At 58.1% G+C, this 14,627-nt stretch overlaps 1 protein-coding gene across 15 annotated transcripts in view; it reads right to left on the bottom strand.

Moving 5' to 3' along the window:
* The window catches only part of MAP4 (microtubule associated protein 4), a 182,089-nt gene that overhangs the window by 1,830 nt on the left and 165,632 nt on the right, over window positions 1-14,627 (bottom strand). For 11 of the 15 annotated variants that reach the window (XM_057488124.1, XM_036877690.2, XM_036877685.2 and 8 more), the window contains 10 exons: window positions 13,497-13,603; window positions 12,495-12,710; window positions 9,536-9,710; window positions 8,964-9,011; window positions 8,584-8,864; window positions 7,539-7,652; window positions 6,094-6,186; window positions 2,412-2,493; window positions 1,337-1,446; window positions 44-233 (listed from right to left, as the gene is read on the bottom strand). In XM_057488124.1, the coding sequence (XP_057344107.1) occupies window positions 44-233; window positions 1,337-1,446; window positions 2,412-2,493; window positions 6,094-6,186; window positions 7,539-7,652; window positions 8,584-8,864; window positions 8,964-9,011; window positions 9,536-9,710; window positions 12,495-12,710; window positions 13,497-13,603 (1,416 nt within the window). The remainder of the gene's footprint in view (window positions 1-43; window positions 234-1,336; window positions 1,447-2,411; window positions 2,494-6,093; window positions 6,187-7,538; window positions 7,653-8,583; window positions 8,865-8,963; window positions 9,012-9,535; window positions 9,711-12,494; window positions 12,711-13,496; window positions 13,604-14,627) is intronic. The other 4 variants (XM_057488118.1, XM_057488146.1, XM_057488113.1 and 1 more) reach the window with 3 other exon arrangements.

The raw sequence follows: 14,627 nt of genomic DNA, 5'->3' as shown, positions 1-14,627 counted from the left end.
TGCAGGGGTGGCCAGGCCCCTGGGGCCAAGCCCAGCCACTTACTTGTCTCCTGGATCTGGCTGTCCAAGGCCTGGGCCTCCCTTTGGTCATCCCCGCTGGCCAGGGTGGCGTGGCCACTGAGGCCACTGGCTGAGGAGGGGACGCTGGCTTCGGGTGCTGCCTCGGTGGTGGCTGGCTCCACCCCAGCTGGGGGACTGGAACATGCAGGGGCCTCGCTGCCACTGCCCTCTGTCTACAGTGAAAGTGGGGAAGACAGTGCAGGTCAGTCAGGGAGGGAGTGGGGTGGGGAAGGCAGTTCACAACCCAGCCCCCACCTCCCCACCGCCCGGTGAGGCAGGCGGTGCAGCCTCTGAGGTACGGAGCCAGACTCCCTGCAGGCTGACCGCAGATGAAAGCAGCAGTGGCCCAAGGAGCAGCCTCCAGGTGGGGCACAGGCTCGTCTGGGAGGCAGGAGGGCCTCGGCTGGCCAGGGAGCTTCCCTGAAGTAGCAGCCTTTGTTCCCAGGCCTGGGGAATGGGGAGGAGGAAGGTGCCCCGGGGAGGAGAGGGATGTGGGGACAGAGCCCAGGGTGTGGCAGGGCAGCAGAGGACCTGGAGCTGCAGTGCCCAGAAGGGGACAATGGGACACCCCAGAGTAGTGCTGGAAAACCCTTCCCAAAGGAGAACGAGGGCCAGGAAGGGTCAGGTGTGGACCCTGCTCCGTATGCACCTCCCATGTGGCCTTGGGCAAGGAGTTGCACGCAGTCACCTCCCAAGGGACAGAGGGGAGTTTGACAGCCAGGACGCCACAGCACCCATGGAGCTGGAAGAGCTCAGATGGGGCACCGAGGGAGGGGACGGGCCAGCAAGGCAGTCCCTTGAGGAGGGGTGGCCCACAGTAGCTGCCACGTTCCCTCTCCCTGAGCAGCGTGGCCATCCACATCCTGGGCCGCCTGCCAGGTGCTGCCCCCGTGGGTCCCCCACCGCCAACAACAGAATAGAATAGGTTGGGCACAGGAGGGGTCTCTCAGGACGGGCAGGAGAGCCCAGTCACACTCAGGGCGGGCACCCTGCCTCGTGCTCACTGCCAGGAAGCACCAGAGCCCATGGATGCCAGGCCTGCTGGCACTGTCAGTTGAAAATGTGTCCCCTGCTACCCTGCCAGGACCCGGTCCAGCACAGGCTGCGAAGCACCGTCTCCCGTGGTGGGGGAGCTCCACCACTGAACATGGCTTGCCAGCCAGGGAAGCCCCCACTTAGGACGGGTTGTGCCTCCAGGCACCAGGTGGGCGGGGTAGCCAGGCAGGGCCGGGACCCAGTGGATAGACAGCCCGAGGCGGGGCGAGGCACTCCCTACCTTGGCAGCGCCCCCTGCAGACAGGCGGCCCACGTCCAGAGACCCCACCTTCGCCTGGGCCTTCTCCTTGAAGTTCAGCTTCTGACTTTCGATCTTGACATCTCCTCCACCTGGAACCAAACAGGAGTCGGTCACCAGGGCCGGCAGGCACCCACAGGCAAAGCCAGCAGGCTGGAACAGAAACCCCAGCCTGGCCCGGCGCTGCCACGTGCCCCACAAATGGGGCGGCGGCAGCTCAGCAAACCAGCCTGTCAATCAGCAAGAATGGACGTGCCCTGGGGAAGCGGCTGTGCAGGGTGGGTGCCCGCCCCTCAGGGTCAGGATCCTGGCGAAGAACTGCTGGAACCACTGAGGGAAAGGACAAAGCCACGTCCCACTGACCCCACTGAGCGCAGGGGAGGGAGGCGCAAGGTGGGCGCAACCCCGGCTGTGCGCAGGGAGAGGGTACCTGAACCCTGGCCTGGCTCCCTCTGCCCAGCTCTGCGGCCCCTCGGCCTCCCTTCAGGGCCTGTCTCCACTCCCATCGCAAACCTTGCACCCTTGGAAATTCTGGCCAAACGCTCCAGTGCCCTCCAATTCCCCCGTCACTCAGTGTCACTGGGGAAGAAGGTGCCTCACAGGTGTGGGTTTTCCAGGTGAAAGGGGAGAAATGACGGTTAGTTACAGGCCAAACTTTTAAAAGGGACACGTTTTTGCCAAGAAGAAAGGGCGTTTTCGTGGCCTTCGCTCACAGTGGCCCTCAGGACTGACTGCCAGGTGTGATGCTGCCGACCCCTGGATCTGTGGCCAGGACCCTCACAGCGGGTAGCATTCCTGCCGCCTCTCCATCTGTGCCCAGCGCTGGTGCCCGGTGCTTCCTGTTCCCAACACCCTCTGCTCCAGACATGCTGGGTCAGCCACTCACACTCTGTAGCTCTGGGTGCTCACAGGGGAGGCCAAGCTGCAGGTCAGCCCCAGGTCCCAAGATGACACTCATGCAAATGGCAGCCTCTGCCAGGTGTCCCTCCTGCAACTAGGAGGCTGCTGCCCAGTGGCGCCCGTGGCCCACTTGCCCCCAGCAGGGAGGCACACCCACCTGGCTTGTGCCTGATGTTGGCCTTGGAGCCGCACTTGGAGGAGACCCTGGAGACGTCCACCTTCTTGTTCTGGATGTGGACCTGAGGAGGAGCCACAGGGAAGTGCTGCCTCAGAGGCCAGTCCTCCACACTGGCCACACTCCCAGGCTCCCACCACCACAGGCAGCTCTGCCCCTACTTCTCTGGACCCAAACCTGAAATGCCTGTTTCCCCCACCTCCAATCTTACCCATCAGCTCCTTGCCTGCGGAGACCCTGCAAGCAAGGTTTTGGCGCCGCCTCCCGCCCCTGCCAGTGTGAGCCCCCTGGCAGCTGAGGCAGACACCTGCCCCCAGATGGACAGGTGTATCTATAGGTGCACCTCCCTCCCTCTGGGATTTACTGCTAAGGTCACGTTACAGCATTTTCCCACAGGTTGTGACATGCAAACAAAGGGCCGCATGGTAAACCCATGAGATTCTATATAAACCTACCCAGGTCCCTGACACTGAGCATTTAGGTTTCCCTAGTCTGGCATTGTCATGACCACAGCAGCAACGCGTATCTCTGTGGAGGAAGCCTCGGCAGCTCTGTGGTGGCGATCCCTCCAGCCGGCGCCCAGACCTTCAGGGACCAGGTCAGGGGCTCAGGCTGTAGCTGACCCCTAAGTGCTGCCCAGAATGGGGCTGTGCGGCTCACTGCGCCCGTTCTCAGCCTGACCTCCAGCACTGGCATTCCGTTACAAATAAACCTTCTAACTTACAGGTGACAGATGCTTCACTTTGGTTGCTCTGCTTACGATTAAGGTTATGAACCATTGGCAGTGTCACCTCTCGGCCCCAGGGCCCCACCAGCACCATTTCCGACAGGCCTGCAGGCCCCACCCAGCAGCCCAGAGCTCTGCGTCAGCAGGGGCTGCACCCTGCCTGCATTTTGTTCCTCACAGGATCCATAGGCCTTGATTTAAGCTGACATTCTGTCCGAGTTTGCTGAGTATCAAGAATGAAAGGCCTCGCAAGATTATTTATCCAAAATGAATCACAGTGCAGACAGGCCTCTGGGCTGATGACCAGCTTGCATGTCCTCTGTACCTCGTCCTGCTTTTGAAATGGCCAGAGACCTCGACCATGTCTGCTCTTCAGGAGCTTTGAAAACCATCCCAGTACCAGGACTGAGGGCATGTCTCTAGATCAGAAAAAGATGCTGGCTGACAGGAGTCCCAGCTGAGCTCCTGGACAGGTCATTCGCAGTTCCCATGAACGGCCCAGTGGACCCTGGAGGAAGAGGCTGGCCCCCCAGCACAATCAGCTCCACCCCACAGTGGCCCACCCTGTTGGTAGAGTTTCATCATGAGGCCACTAAATGGAGCCTTTGAGGGCCTCGCCTGCTTCCGTGTCAGGAGCTACAGCCTCCACCGTGTCCCAGCAGGGCAGGCACTGTCTCTCCACCCCACCCAGGACCTGGCCCAGAAGAACTTGCCGAGGTGGTCAGCGTGCCTGGGCCCCCACGCCCCACGCCTGGCAAGCCTGTCACAGCGGCCCTGCAGCGCTTCCCAGCCCCCTGCTCACACTGCCTCCTAGAGGACACGAGCAGCTGTGCACTGACCATGCACCGTGCCTGGGCTCACCAACAGGCCCCGCTCCAGCAAGTCCGCAACGACACAGGGAGGCAGCCACCACACATCCTGCTGTGGCTGTGAGCTCGCCTTCTCTGATGCCCCTGACCCATGCAAGGAGCCAACACAGGTGCCCCGCCAGGGTGGGCACAGGTCGCAGGGACCCGAGGCCTCCCCTTGCCTCTCCTATTGCTGCCAAGGACCCGCTCTGCAGGCCCGTGCCAGCCAGCCAGGTCAACAATGGCAGATATGGCCTCACCACTGTGGCCACGCTGGCCAGGCCGGCACCACAGCTGCCAGCGCCACAGCAAGGTGCCCAGAGAAGCAACACTGCCTCTGCGAGTGCTGCCAACACATGGGGAAAAAGTGAACCTGAGACAACTTAAGAGGAATTGAGGGACAGGAGCGTCACAAAACCACGGGTGTGAGCAGCAGCTCCAGGACAAGCCACTCAGCTGGAATCCCCGCAGACAAGGGGATGGGGAACGCAGAGAAACCTGGGGCCTCAGAGTCGGCACAGGACCGGCACCACCTCTGACCCGCCAAGTGAGTGAGCCCATCACCACGGCCCCGGGAGCCCGAGCCCAGCTTCCCGGTGACGGAGGGGCACCTGCAGGTGAGCGACAGGCAGGTGCAGACAGAGACCAGCCACAAAGCAGGGCGTGAGTTGGGCACTGGGAGCGGGTGGGTCATGGCACCACCCTCTATGCACCTTTCCATGACTCAAGGTCTGGACAAGCCCAGCTGTGTCCTTCCATCTCTGGCACACGAACCCACAGCCTGCATCCTAGTTATCGCCTGGGGCCACTCGCCTCCACTTGAGCTCTGCCTGAAGGGCCTGCATGGCTCCAGCCCAGGACATTTCTCATGTTTCAAGGGCTGGCCCAAATGTGCCCCCCAGGGAAGCCTGACAACAGCCGAAGCCACCCTGTGGCCCTCTTGGTGCACGAACAACCCCACACCCCGTGGCTGCCCCGGCCAAGGACATGGGCCTGTGGTACACAGCCCCTCACGAGGGTCCAGCACAGTGAAGGCCACCACGAGACTCTGGTTGGGATCAGCCCCCGAGGTAGCCACTGTCCCCTCCCTGGGGCCCTCTGGATTCTCGTAAGGGCAGGTCTCTGCGCACACGCAGGCATCTGGGCAACGCAAACTGCGATCCCACTCCGAGCCTCATCCGGTTAGCAACCCCAGTCTCTCCACGGGAGAGCTGCAGGCGTGGGGCCTGGACACAGCACAGTCGTGCACTGGCCTCCAGGAGGCTGCGCAGGGGCTTGCCTGCCCCCCTGGGGACGGCTCATGCTCTGCTGTATGAGGAAGCCCCCTAGAACGGAAATGCTAAAAAGCACATTGCCGCAGTCATGTGTAGGCAGCATGGGAAGCCACAGCCGGCACCACTGTTCACACGTGTGCGAGCACAGCATGGGGAAAGGGCACTCTGTGGGCACGCGCCCTGCTTCAGCTGCTGGGGGTGCGGTGCGCAGAGCGTCACGGCCATGGCAGTGGGGCAGAGCGGAGCAGGACTTGCCCAGGAGAACGAACAGGCTGGGCCCCGGAGAGAGAGGCGTGAGCTGGGGCTATGGGCCACCTGCCCATGCAGCCAGGCCATGCTCTTTGCAGGGGAGGGGACAGTGACCCGCTGCCCCCCTCTCCCTAGACCAGGCCCTCCCGGAGCTGGAGCCACCAGTGTCCCCTGTGCTGGCACAACAGCAGAGAGACAAGAAAGCTGTCAGGAGGGGAGAGGAGAGGAAGCAGGGAGAGGAGAAGAGGTGAGGGAGGGAGAGGGGCTGGGAGCGTCAGGCTCCGTAAGACGAGGACTCAAAGGTGGGGTTTCCTCAAAGCCAGGACCCCGGCCGAAGCAGGGTACAGGCAGAGGCATGCCCCTGCCAGCCTGCAGCAACGCTGCCTTCCCGATGGCCTCCCACTCACAGGGCAGACGCCAGCAGGAGCCGACGAGGGCTCCACCTAACCATGTGCGGGCAGCAGGGTCTCATGGGGCAGGCCTGGGCCAGGCAGAGCCCCCTCCCCATGGAACCCCAGCGTGCCAGCAGGTGGGCCCGGACAGCGCTGACCAGCGCTCATACTCACACTGCCGCCTCCAGGCACGTGCTTAATATTGTCCTTGGAGCCACACTTGGACTGGATGTGGCTGTAGTTCACTTTTTTGGAGACTATCTGGACCTGGAGTGTCAGAGAACAGAAAAACAACACAAAGGGACAGGGCCGGTTAGACCGATGCGAGCAAGAGCCCACACGCGAGGCCCCGCCTGCCCCTCCCAGGGGCTCATCACCAGGCCTCCCAGGGACAGCCGCTCTCCTGAGTCTGGGGCCTGGAACACTGCGGCCAGGACTGCTCAGGGTGCAGGGCTGCCCACAGAAGCTCTGGGGGGCCAGCTTCCAGCCTGACATTCAAGGAGGAAAGGGGGGACTCTGCCTGGCACTGAGAGGACAGAGGTGCTGGGCCTGCTGTGCAGGGTGGCGGACACAGGGTCCCACGCAGAGCCCCGGCTGCTGTGTGCTTTATGATTGGAGGGCAAAACCTTCGGCCCTCCAACCCTCCCATCCGGCACCTGCAGCCACTCAGGCCTAGTTGCTGGCACTGTCACGGGCAGCTCACAGGGACGAAGCCACACAAAAGCCCAGGCTCTCGGCGGGAACAAGGAACAAATGCCAAAAGCTGCCTGTGAGCCGCCTCAGGGAGGCAACACGGACGCTGCTCCCTCCCTTCCCTGCAGAGCCTTTCCCCAACAACGCGGCCCCCAAACTGAAGGACTCCCAGAGCACAGTGATCACCCTGAGAAACCACACCCCGAGAACCTCGCTGCTTCTTGCCGTCCTCAGAGCTTTGCTGACGAGTGACCTCTCCTGAGCCCTGGTCTGAGCTGGGCCCTCCACGGGCCACCCAGAAGCCAGGACTTGTCTTCCTCACCTCGCCCGCCGGGACCCTCCCTGGGCTGAGGCCTCCGCCCTGCCCCCCACGGGGCCACCCAGGAGCAGGAGGGGCTGGTTTCAGGGTGTGGGGACCACGGGAAGAACCCAGCGCTGGGGCTGCCCTCTGCCCTATAGCTTGCGCTGCCATCCCAGCACGGAGTGGTTTCCGCTAGGAGCACGCACGCCACCTTTAAGCTGAGTGGCGACTTGGGAAACCAGCCCAGAAGCAGCTACCTCCACACGCAGCAGTTAGGAGATGTGCCTGCAGCTCCACTCAGCCAGGGCTGCAGAAGCCAGAGGGCCTGGGCTGCATCTGCTCGGGCCAGACCCAGGTGCTCTGCAGGGGACCGCGTGTGCGCACGTGTGGAATGGTGAGCTTCAGATCCAGACCAGTAGAGGATACACTGAAACCAGCTGAATAAATGTTCGCCAAAGGGCTGATGGGTTATAATACAAAAAAATGCCCTGATGGCTGAGTCATCCCACACAGAGGAAGGGGCACAGGGCAGGAGGCCTGCTAGGGAGGAGATCAGCACGGCCTGGAGAGAGCAGTTTGCCCCCTTTTACTTGGAAGAGGCGAAGTACAGCGGAGCAGAACTCACTTTCCCGGCAGGTAGTCTCTGCACACCCACAGCTGGGCCCGAGGTCTTGGCAGCTGTACTGGGTTCGGGCTTTCGAGTGGGAGCAGCCCCCTCTGTTTTCTTCTCCACTTTGGCCTGGATGGAGATAAATGGGGGGCAAATCTCAAACCAAGAAGATAACGGCCCAAATGCAAGACAGGAAGGTGGCTGTAGGGAACCCGAATCCACGCCAGGCCACCAGGCAGAAGCAGGTCACCCTGCTCCTCAGTAGAAGTGCCCAGTTCCCAGGGTGGCGGCCCAGATGCAGCTCACAGGAGAGGTGGATGGCCACAGATGGGATTCCCTTTGCACGCGTGATGGGCTGTCACATTCAAATCGGGAGGCACTCCCACGCTAATGTTCTCATGGCCCACCAAGCTGCCGTGGTCACAAGGAGCCACTACTGGTGGTGGCACGTCACCACCTTCAGGCACACTAGAACTGAGTAACAACTTCCCACCACGTTCTGCAGCAACTTCTGTGCTGTGAGAGTGCAAGAAGAGCCGAGATGGGGCACCACACCCCAGACGCCTCTGGGCACAACACAGCCACCACCTCGTCTCACAGAAGCACCCTGGGCCCTTATTGTAGGACTGGCTGCCCCGCGGGACCCACATCTCCAACTCTCCGCAGCTCTGCACTGGAGCAACTTAAGTGCCTGCCCTGCAGGGGGAACGGGGTGATCCAAGAGGGAGATTGGCGCTCTGGGGCCTGCCATGCCAGCCGCTCCACTGCAGTCCTTTGCTTAGAAAAACCGGGGGTACCTTGTCCTCTGCCAGACACTCCACCCAAGTCTGGGCTTGGGGCAGGGGGCGGCATTCTGCCCTCTCCCTCACCTGAAGCTCGGTGCAGGGGACAGGGCCACAAAGAACTGGGGACACGCCCAGGGTCTGTCGCCTGCACAGAGCTCTGGAGGCCATACCCTGATGGCCCTTCTTTGCGGGACCCCTTGTGGTGAGAGGCCATGTCTGGGGACTGATTAGAGGTTGGCAGGGGAGGAAGCAGGGACAGAACGCTGAGGACCCACCCGGCCTCCTCCTGGCTGATGCTTGTTGTTCTCCAAGCAGCGGACACTCTTCAAATCAGAGGCAGAGGTCCGGGCAGCCAGGAGGCCCACCCTGGGGGCAGAAGAGTTGGGCTTGGCTGACATGGGCTTCTTGTCCACTGGAGGCGTCCCAGAGGGCCGGACAGGCGTGGATGCAGGCTTGACGCGACCTGGAGCACCCCCAGCAGGGAGCGCTGCCCCAGGCGCAGGGACAGTCCTCTTCGGGGAACTGGTGGTGGTGCTCTTGGAGCGACCGGAGTCAGCTGCAGAGGGAGGAGTGAGAGACCGTGAGCGTTCCAGGCAAGAGCAAGAGGGTGGCACACAGCCCCGAGGGGGCAGGGTCTGCACGTGCGGGGCATTACCTGGTGCCACCTTCTTCACATCTGCAGGCCTCCCCTCAGTCCTGACAGCTGCACAGACACATACTCGTTAACCCCACACTGAACAGATCAACCCAGCGAACCGCTCATCCCATTCTGAGCTTCACACGTCACTGCCAGTTAGTGGGCACCCCTCTGGGCCCAGAGCTGCATGCGTGTGTGGGAACAGGGAGCTATCAGGCAGCCACGTAAGGACCGTGGCTCAAGGCTGGGCATGGCTACAGTCATGACCTGCCTCACATGTGGCTGCAGAAGCGGTGCTGATGGGATGGAATGGCCTACTTCCTACCACGAGCGCCCTGGGCCACAGCATGCTTAGTGCTGGTAGTCACCGAGGAATATAGAGCGATCTACCCAGGAATTCACTCCAGATTTTCTGAACAGACCACCGCTAACTCGCACGGAGTGGAGGTCCCCCTGCTCGCTGAACCCATCCAAGGCCGGCACACAGCAGATCCGCAAAGCCTCCACGATGCCAGCTGGAGCCGCAGCTGGGGCAAAGCCAGGGCCCCACAGCCCCACTGGTTCCCAGGGAAGGAAGGGGCCGGACTCACCTGGGGGCCTCCTGGGCAGGGCTGCTGGGGGGCTCCTGCCGCCAGCCCCCTGGGTGACGGCTGCTGTGCCTCTGGGAGCCACCTGGGCACTCCTGGAGCTAGGCCTGGAGGCTGGGGCAGAGGCCAGCTTGGGGGGCGAGGCCCGCTTCTCGGGGACCTTTGCCTCCGCAGTAGGCTGGGGACAGAGAAGTGGGGTGAGGGGTGCAGGCCCATGGCCAGTTCCCGGCGAGCACATGCAGGGGAAAGGGGTCCCCATGGGTGGGGCAGCTCCAGACAGAAAAGCAGGTGAAGCTCTAGGGTCTTGTCCCTCCAGATGGCCTGAGAAGGTGGCCATGTAGGGTGCTGTGTGACCTGCTCCAGGAAGGAGGGAGGTAAACGGCACCAACCCAGCCTGGACAGGGGTGATGGCCCGAGGGGAACACCATCTCTGCCTCAGAACGACTGCAGGTTGACACTGAATCTACTGCATTCAGTATCTGACCAAAGACTTAGAGCACACATGAAAACAAAAATTAAAGATGACATCCAGTCCGATTCAGCCATCCTTGCAGCACAGATGTTCCCAGTGAATACTAACAGGGTGCACTGGCTCAGGGTCAGAAGCCGGGCTCCTGGCCCAGCCACCACCCCACAGGGCACATCACTGAGCCTCTCTGGGCTCTATTTCCTCATCTGGTTAGAGGAAGTTGGAACCAGCTTAATCATGTATGTGATGTTAGGAGCCAAAGAGCAGAGATGGCATTTGGGAGGTGGGGGCGCACATCAGACCAGCAGAGGGAGGAGAGACAGGGAGCCACAGCTGCTGCAAGCAGGTGGCCCTTCAAGTGCAGCAGCCTGGCCATCAGCTCCTACGGTCAGGGGCCAGGAAGGGAAGGAATCAATTTAGCCTGTTTCTATAGGAACGGGGGGTGGACACACCACTCTGATGAACCAGCACCCCACTTCACCACAAGAGTAAGCCACACCACAGACACAGTGGGCCCATCTCCAGCTAAGAGAAGCGGCCGCAGGAGGGCAGTGTGCTGACGGGCACCAGCAGAGCACTGCTTGGGTGGGAAACAGGCTCAGGAGATGCTCAGAAATTAAGGGTTGGTACCAGTTCCATAAAGCCTAGACCAGCGAAGGCAGTAATGGCCCTTCTAAGCATGGCATGCAGAACCCTGCAGTTGCAATCAGAGGAACTGGGTCAGCTACCAACTCTGTCTGGAAATACACTGGGATTTTGTGCAGAAGGAGTCCCTCCCCATCTCTGTTTGCTCTAAAATTTGAGGGCTAGACAAGGCTCTCTGAGTCTCCCTCAAATTCTCAAAACTATGACTATGATTCAGAATCACCCAGTGGGGTCTTACTATTTTGCTAGTAAGAATAACAATGATAAAATAAGTTAGAAAAAGACCCTTGAGATGGAAACCCCTGAAGAATGTGACACTCCTCGGGTGTCAGCCTGCCTTCACAACTGGAGGTCTTCTGCTATTTCTCAATTTATATCTTCTCTTATGCCAGAATCACACATCTACTTATTTTTTCTGGCAAGCTTTTCTCTCTCTTTGCATCTATAATCTTTCTGCCAAATAAGGATAAAAATGAATGTCATTAGACGTCAGTTTGGCTTGTCTGGGAATTATTTAATCCCTCCTTCATATTTAAATGATAATCGTGCTGGATATAGTATTCTTGGTTCAAGGCCCTTCTGTTTCATTGCATTAAATATATCACGCCATTAGACGTCAGTTTTTATCACTCTCTCAAAACGTTCCTATCTGTTCCTCATCCAAAAGACAAACAGGAGCAATAGCTACAACACAGATCACCTCTTCATGTCGGCTCTACCTTGGAATGCTGTCTAAGGGATGTGTGGCGAAAGTCCTGAGAACACAGTGCCCAGAGGCCCTGGGCGTCAGCACCAGAGCTGGGCCCAAGTCGGAACGGCAGCTCCACCAGTTCGTAGCACTGACTGTAGGAAGGCCGTCTGACTGAGCTGTCCCATGAGGGCACTCGAGTGTGCATCGCGGCCAACCAGAGGGAATTAGGGGAGTGAGCATGTGTAAAGAAATGGGTACAGAACTTCATTATTGTTACAGAGTGAAATTTCACCGGACACCCGCCCTGCCTGCCCAGGATCTGCCGCTGAGGGTGGAACAGGCTGTGCTGGGCTCCAGGCACCTCCCTCTGCCCTCATTCACATCAATTATATCCTAACGATCAAGAAAAGCAGTCAGCTGGGCATTGAGGATCAGCGGCTTTAAGAGTAATCATTCCTAGATTGGATTTCTCAGTTTCTTGGCCAGGGTTCCAACCTAGACTACAGTTCCTAGGTTCTAGACATTTTAACAGGGAAAACTACTTCTCACCATGATTTAAAGAACAACATCTAGCTGACCTAAAGGCCCAAAACGTTCAGGAATGCAGCCACAGATTCCACCCACTGCCCTCCTGAGGACGATCCCCAGCTTCTAGGCCTCTGTGGAAGAACTGGAAACCAGAACACCGGAGAAGGGATCCCATGAGGGGTTGCCTGGCACTAAAGAACAGTGAGCCGTCCCAAGGTGCTGGGACCTTTGAAGGGAGCTAGAAGTGGGATCACAAAACCAGTAGGTAAAATTCACTTCCACAGATGATTAAAGAGAAAGACAATGATCTGAATCTGACTGGGAATTTAATGCAGGAATTATACCAAAAATGAGTGTCTGGAGTAGGGGAACTGGCTCAGATTGGTGACAAGTGAAGAGGTACCAAAGGAGAGTCCATGGTGCTTCCGAGCAGGGCAGGGAAAGTGTACCGAGTGTAAAGGCCTTCATGCCGTGGCCGCACCGTGAACCCCACACAGGTTTTCAAGTCACCCTCTGCATTCTCTTGCCTTCCCAGGCCCACCAGCCTGACTCCAGGTCTAGCAGCAACGAGAGAGTACAGGACACCTGGGGGAAGCTCTTCTCTGGCAGAGTGCTGAGGAGGTACTCACCTTGGGCTTCAGGTCTCTTGAAGGTAAAGTGGAGGGCCTGGCGGTGGTGGCCGTGGGGCGTTTGGGTGGGACAGCTGGCACTGAGCCTGAGGCAGGGGTCATGGGTTTTTTATTCGGTCCACCAGAGGTGGTGGGAGCTGGCTGCTTAGGGAGAGAAGTGGGCTGTGTTTTGACTTTCGATGTTGAAGTCTTTGCAGGCTGAGTGGTGGCCAAAGGCTTTAAGTTGATTTGTTGTTTTTTTTTAAAGGCCAACATCAAACACACAGACAAGAATAAAAACAAATGTAAAAGAATGTATAAACTGCACAATTCAAAGTAAAATTATAAGCAATGAGGAGATACGCAACTGAAAATTAGCATTCCTTTCTTCTGAGCATGTAAATAGCGGGAAGAAACCAGGGTGGAGACAAAGAAACCTGGGAACGGCTTCTGACTGACAGTACCACGAGGGTACGTGGTTTGGCACCTGAAGATTTAAGTTTAGTAACACTCTAGCTTGCTTTCGGTGGCTGCGTTACTTCTACGAAGAAAGTCACCCACGGGTGATTAAGCTGTTATTCCCTGTGACTTCCATGGGGCCACAACAGTGCCCTGTTCACAGACACCGGAAGGGCGCCTCTGCTTTGTGGTGAGCACCAGTAAGTGTCCAAAGCTATGATACACCCTAAAAATCTGTGCTCCCTTTCCACCCAGGGAGTCCAGAACCTGTTTCTGGGAGCTCCGTGACTCCCTCTGCTGCTGTCTCAAGGCAGCAGAAATGACCCCAGGCCATTTCCACAGATGTTCAAGACCATGGGATGGAAAGCTGAGATTTCACGGTATGATTAGGCCACTATGGTAAAACGGGAACATAAACTATTTTCTCAACATTTCTAAACTTGAGGAAGGACTCATAATGGCTCAGAAAAAAGAAATTTCATTCATGATGCAAGCAATAATAGCATCAGATACTGTTTTTACGAGTCACAGTAACAGAAGCCAGCCCAGCGCCCGGGCACCTACCCTTGCCTTCTTCCCTGGGCTCGGCGGGAGCTCCTTGCTGGGCGGTGCGGTGACGTCACTTCCGGCCACGCCCACAGCCGGCCACCCATCTTCCGGCTTAGCTACTCCTAAGGAGGGGAAAAGTTACCCTAAGCAAATGTTTTTCACACCCAGTTTGAAAATGCAAGTATCCGCACAGGCAGACAGCTATAACCAGCACTTCATTCTGAAAAAGATTCACAGGACGTGCTGCTCAAGCGTGGGCAAGACTCCCAGCTCCCCTCGATGGATGGTTTTCGATTTGAGAGATTCCAGCGGCCTGTCCCTGTGGAGAAGCAACCTAAGTGGAACTGGCACAAATGACCGGTGAAAGGAAATGGCCCTTCAGGTTTGGTCTCCCTTCCCTGGAGACCAGCAAAAGGGTTCCGTCACCGGGCCACTGATCCCCTGAGCACACAGGACAAAGCCCTCTTCCCCGAGAGCCTACCACCGGGCATGAGGCTGCTGAGATGGGAGGACCTTCCAGCGCACCCCCCTTCCCCCTTGTCCCCGTGCAGCACTCGGGGAGGGCGGGAGGTCGACCTGATCTAGTCCTAGCAGTGACCCAGACTTCCGAGGCTGGGGAGACCCATGAAATCAGTCCTGGAGCCAGAAATAAAGTCCACAGTGACTCTAGATTTCAACAGGGCTACACACCGAAACATTAAAATACCATAAAATTTACAGCTTGGGTGCGGCAAAGACCTTTAATCTAGCAGCCACAAAAAGTAAGTCTGACTAAAGAGAAATTTTAAACTTCGATGTGGCCCCAAGAAAAAGATAAGCCCCAAAAAAAGAGCAGAAGATAAAGAGCAAAAAAATATTGAACCTCACAGCAAAGACAAAGACCTTACTATATAAATTACTCCTGCAAATCAGTAACTTCTATAAAACCCAACAACCCACTAGAAAACTGGCCAAAAGATATGAAAACCCATTTACAGGAAAAATACAAATTACTTCCGAAAATACAAAAAGATATCCAATCTTTCAGATATATGTAAACTAAAACTACACTGAGATGCCATTTTTAACCTATTGTCAAAAGCCCTAAAATTTGAAAATATCTGTTGGGGACAATATGCAGATACACACTGCTGGTAAGTGTGCGAA

Source organism: Manis pentadactyla, chromosome 1 (genome assembly GCF_030020395.1).
Source record: "Manis pentadactyla isolate mManPen7 chromosome 1, mManPen7.hap1, whole genome shotgun sequence".
In the NCBI taxonomy this organism is placed as follows: Eukaryota; Metazoa; Chordata; class Mammalia; order Pholidota; family Manidae; genus Manis; species Manis pentadactyla.
This window is presented reverse-complemented; position numbering and strand designations above follow the sequence as displayed.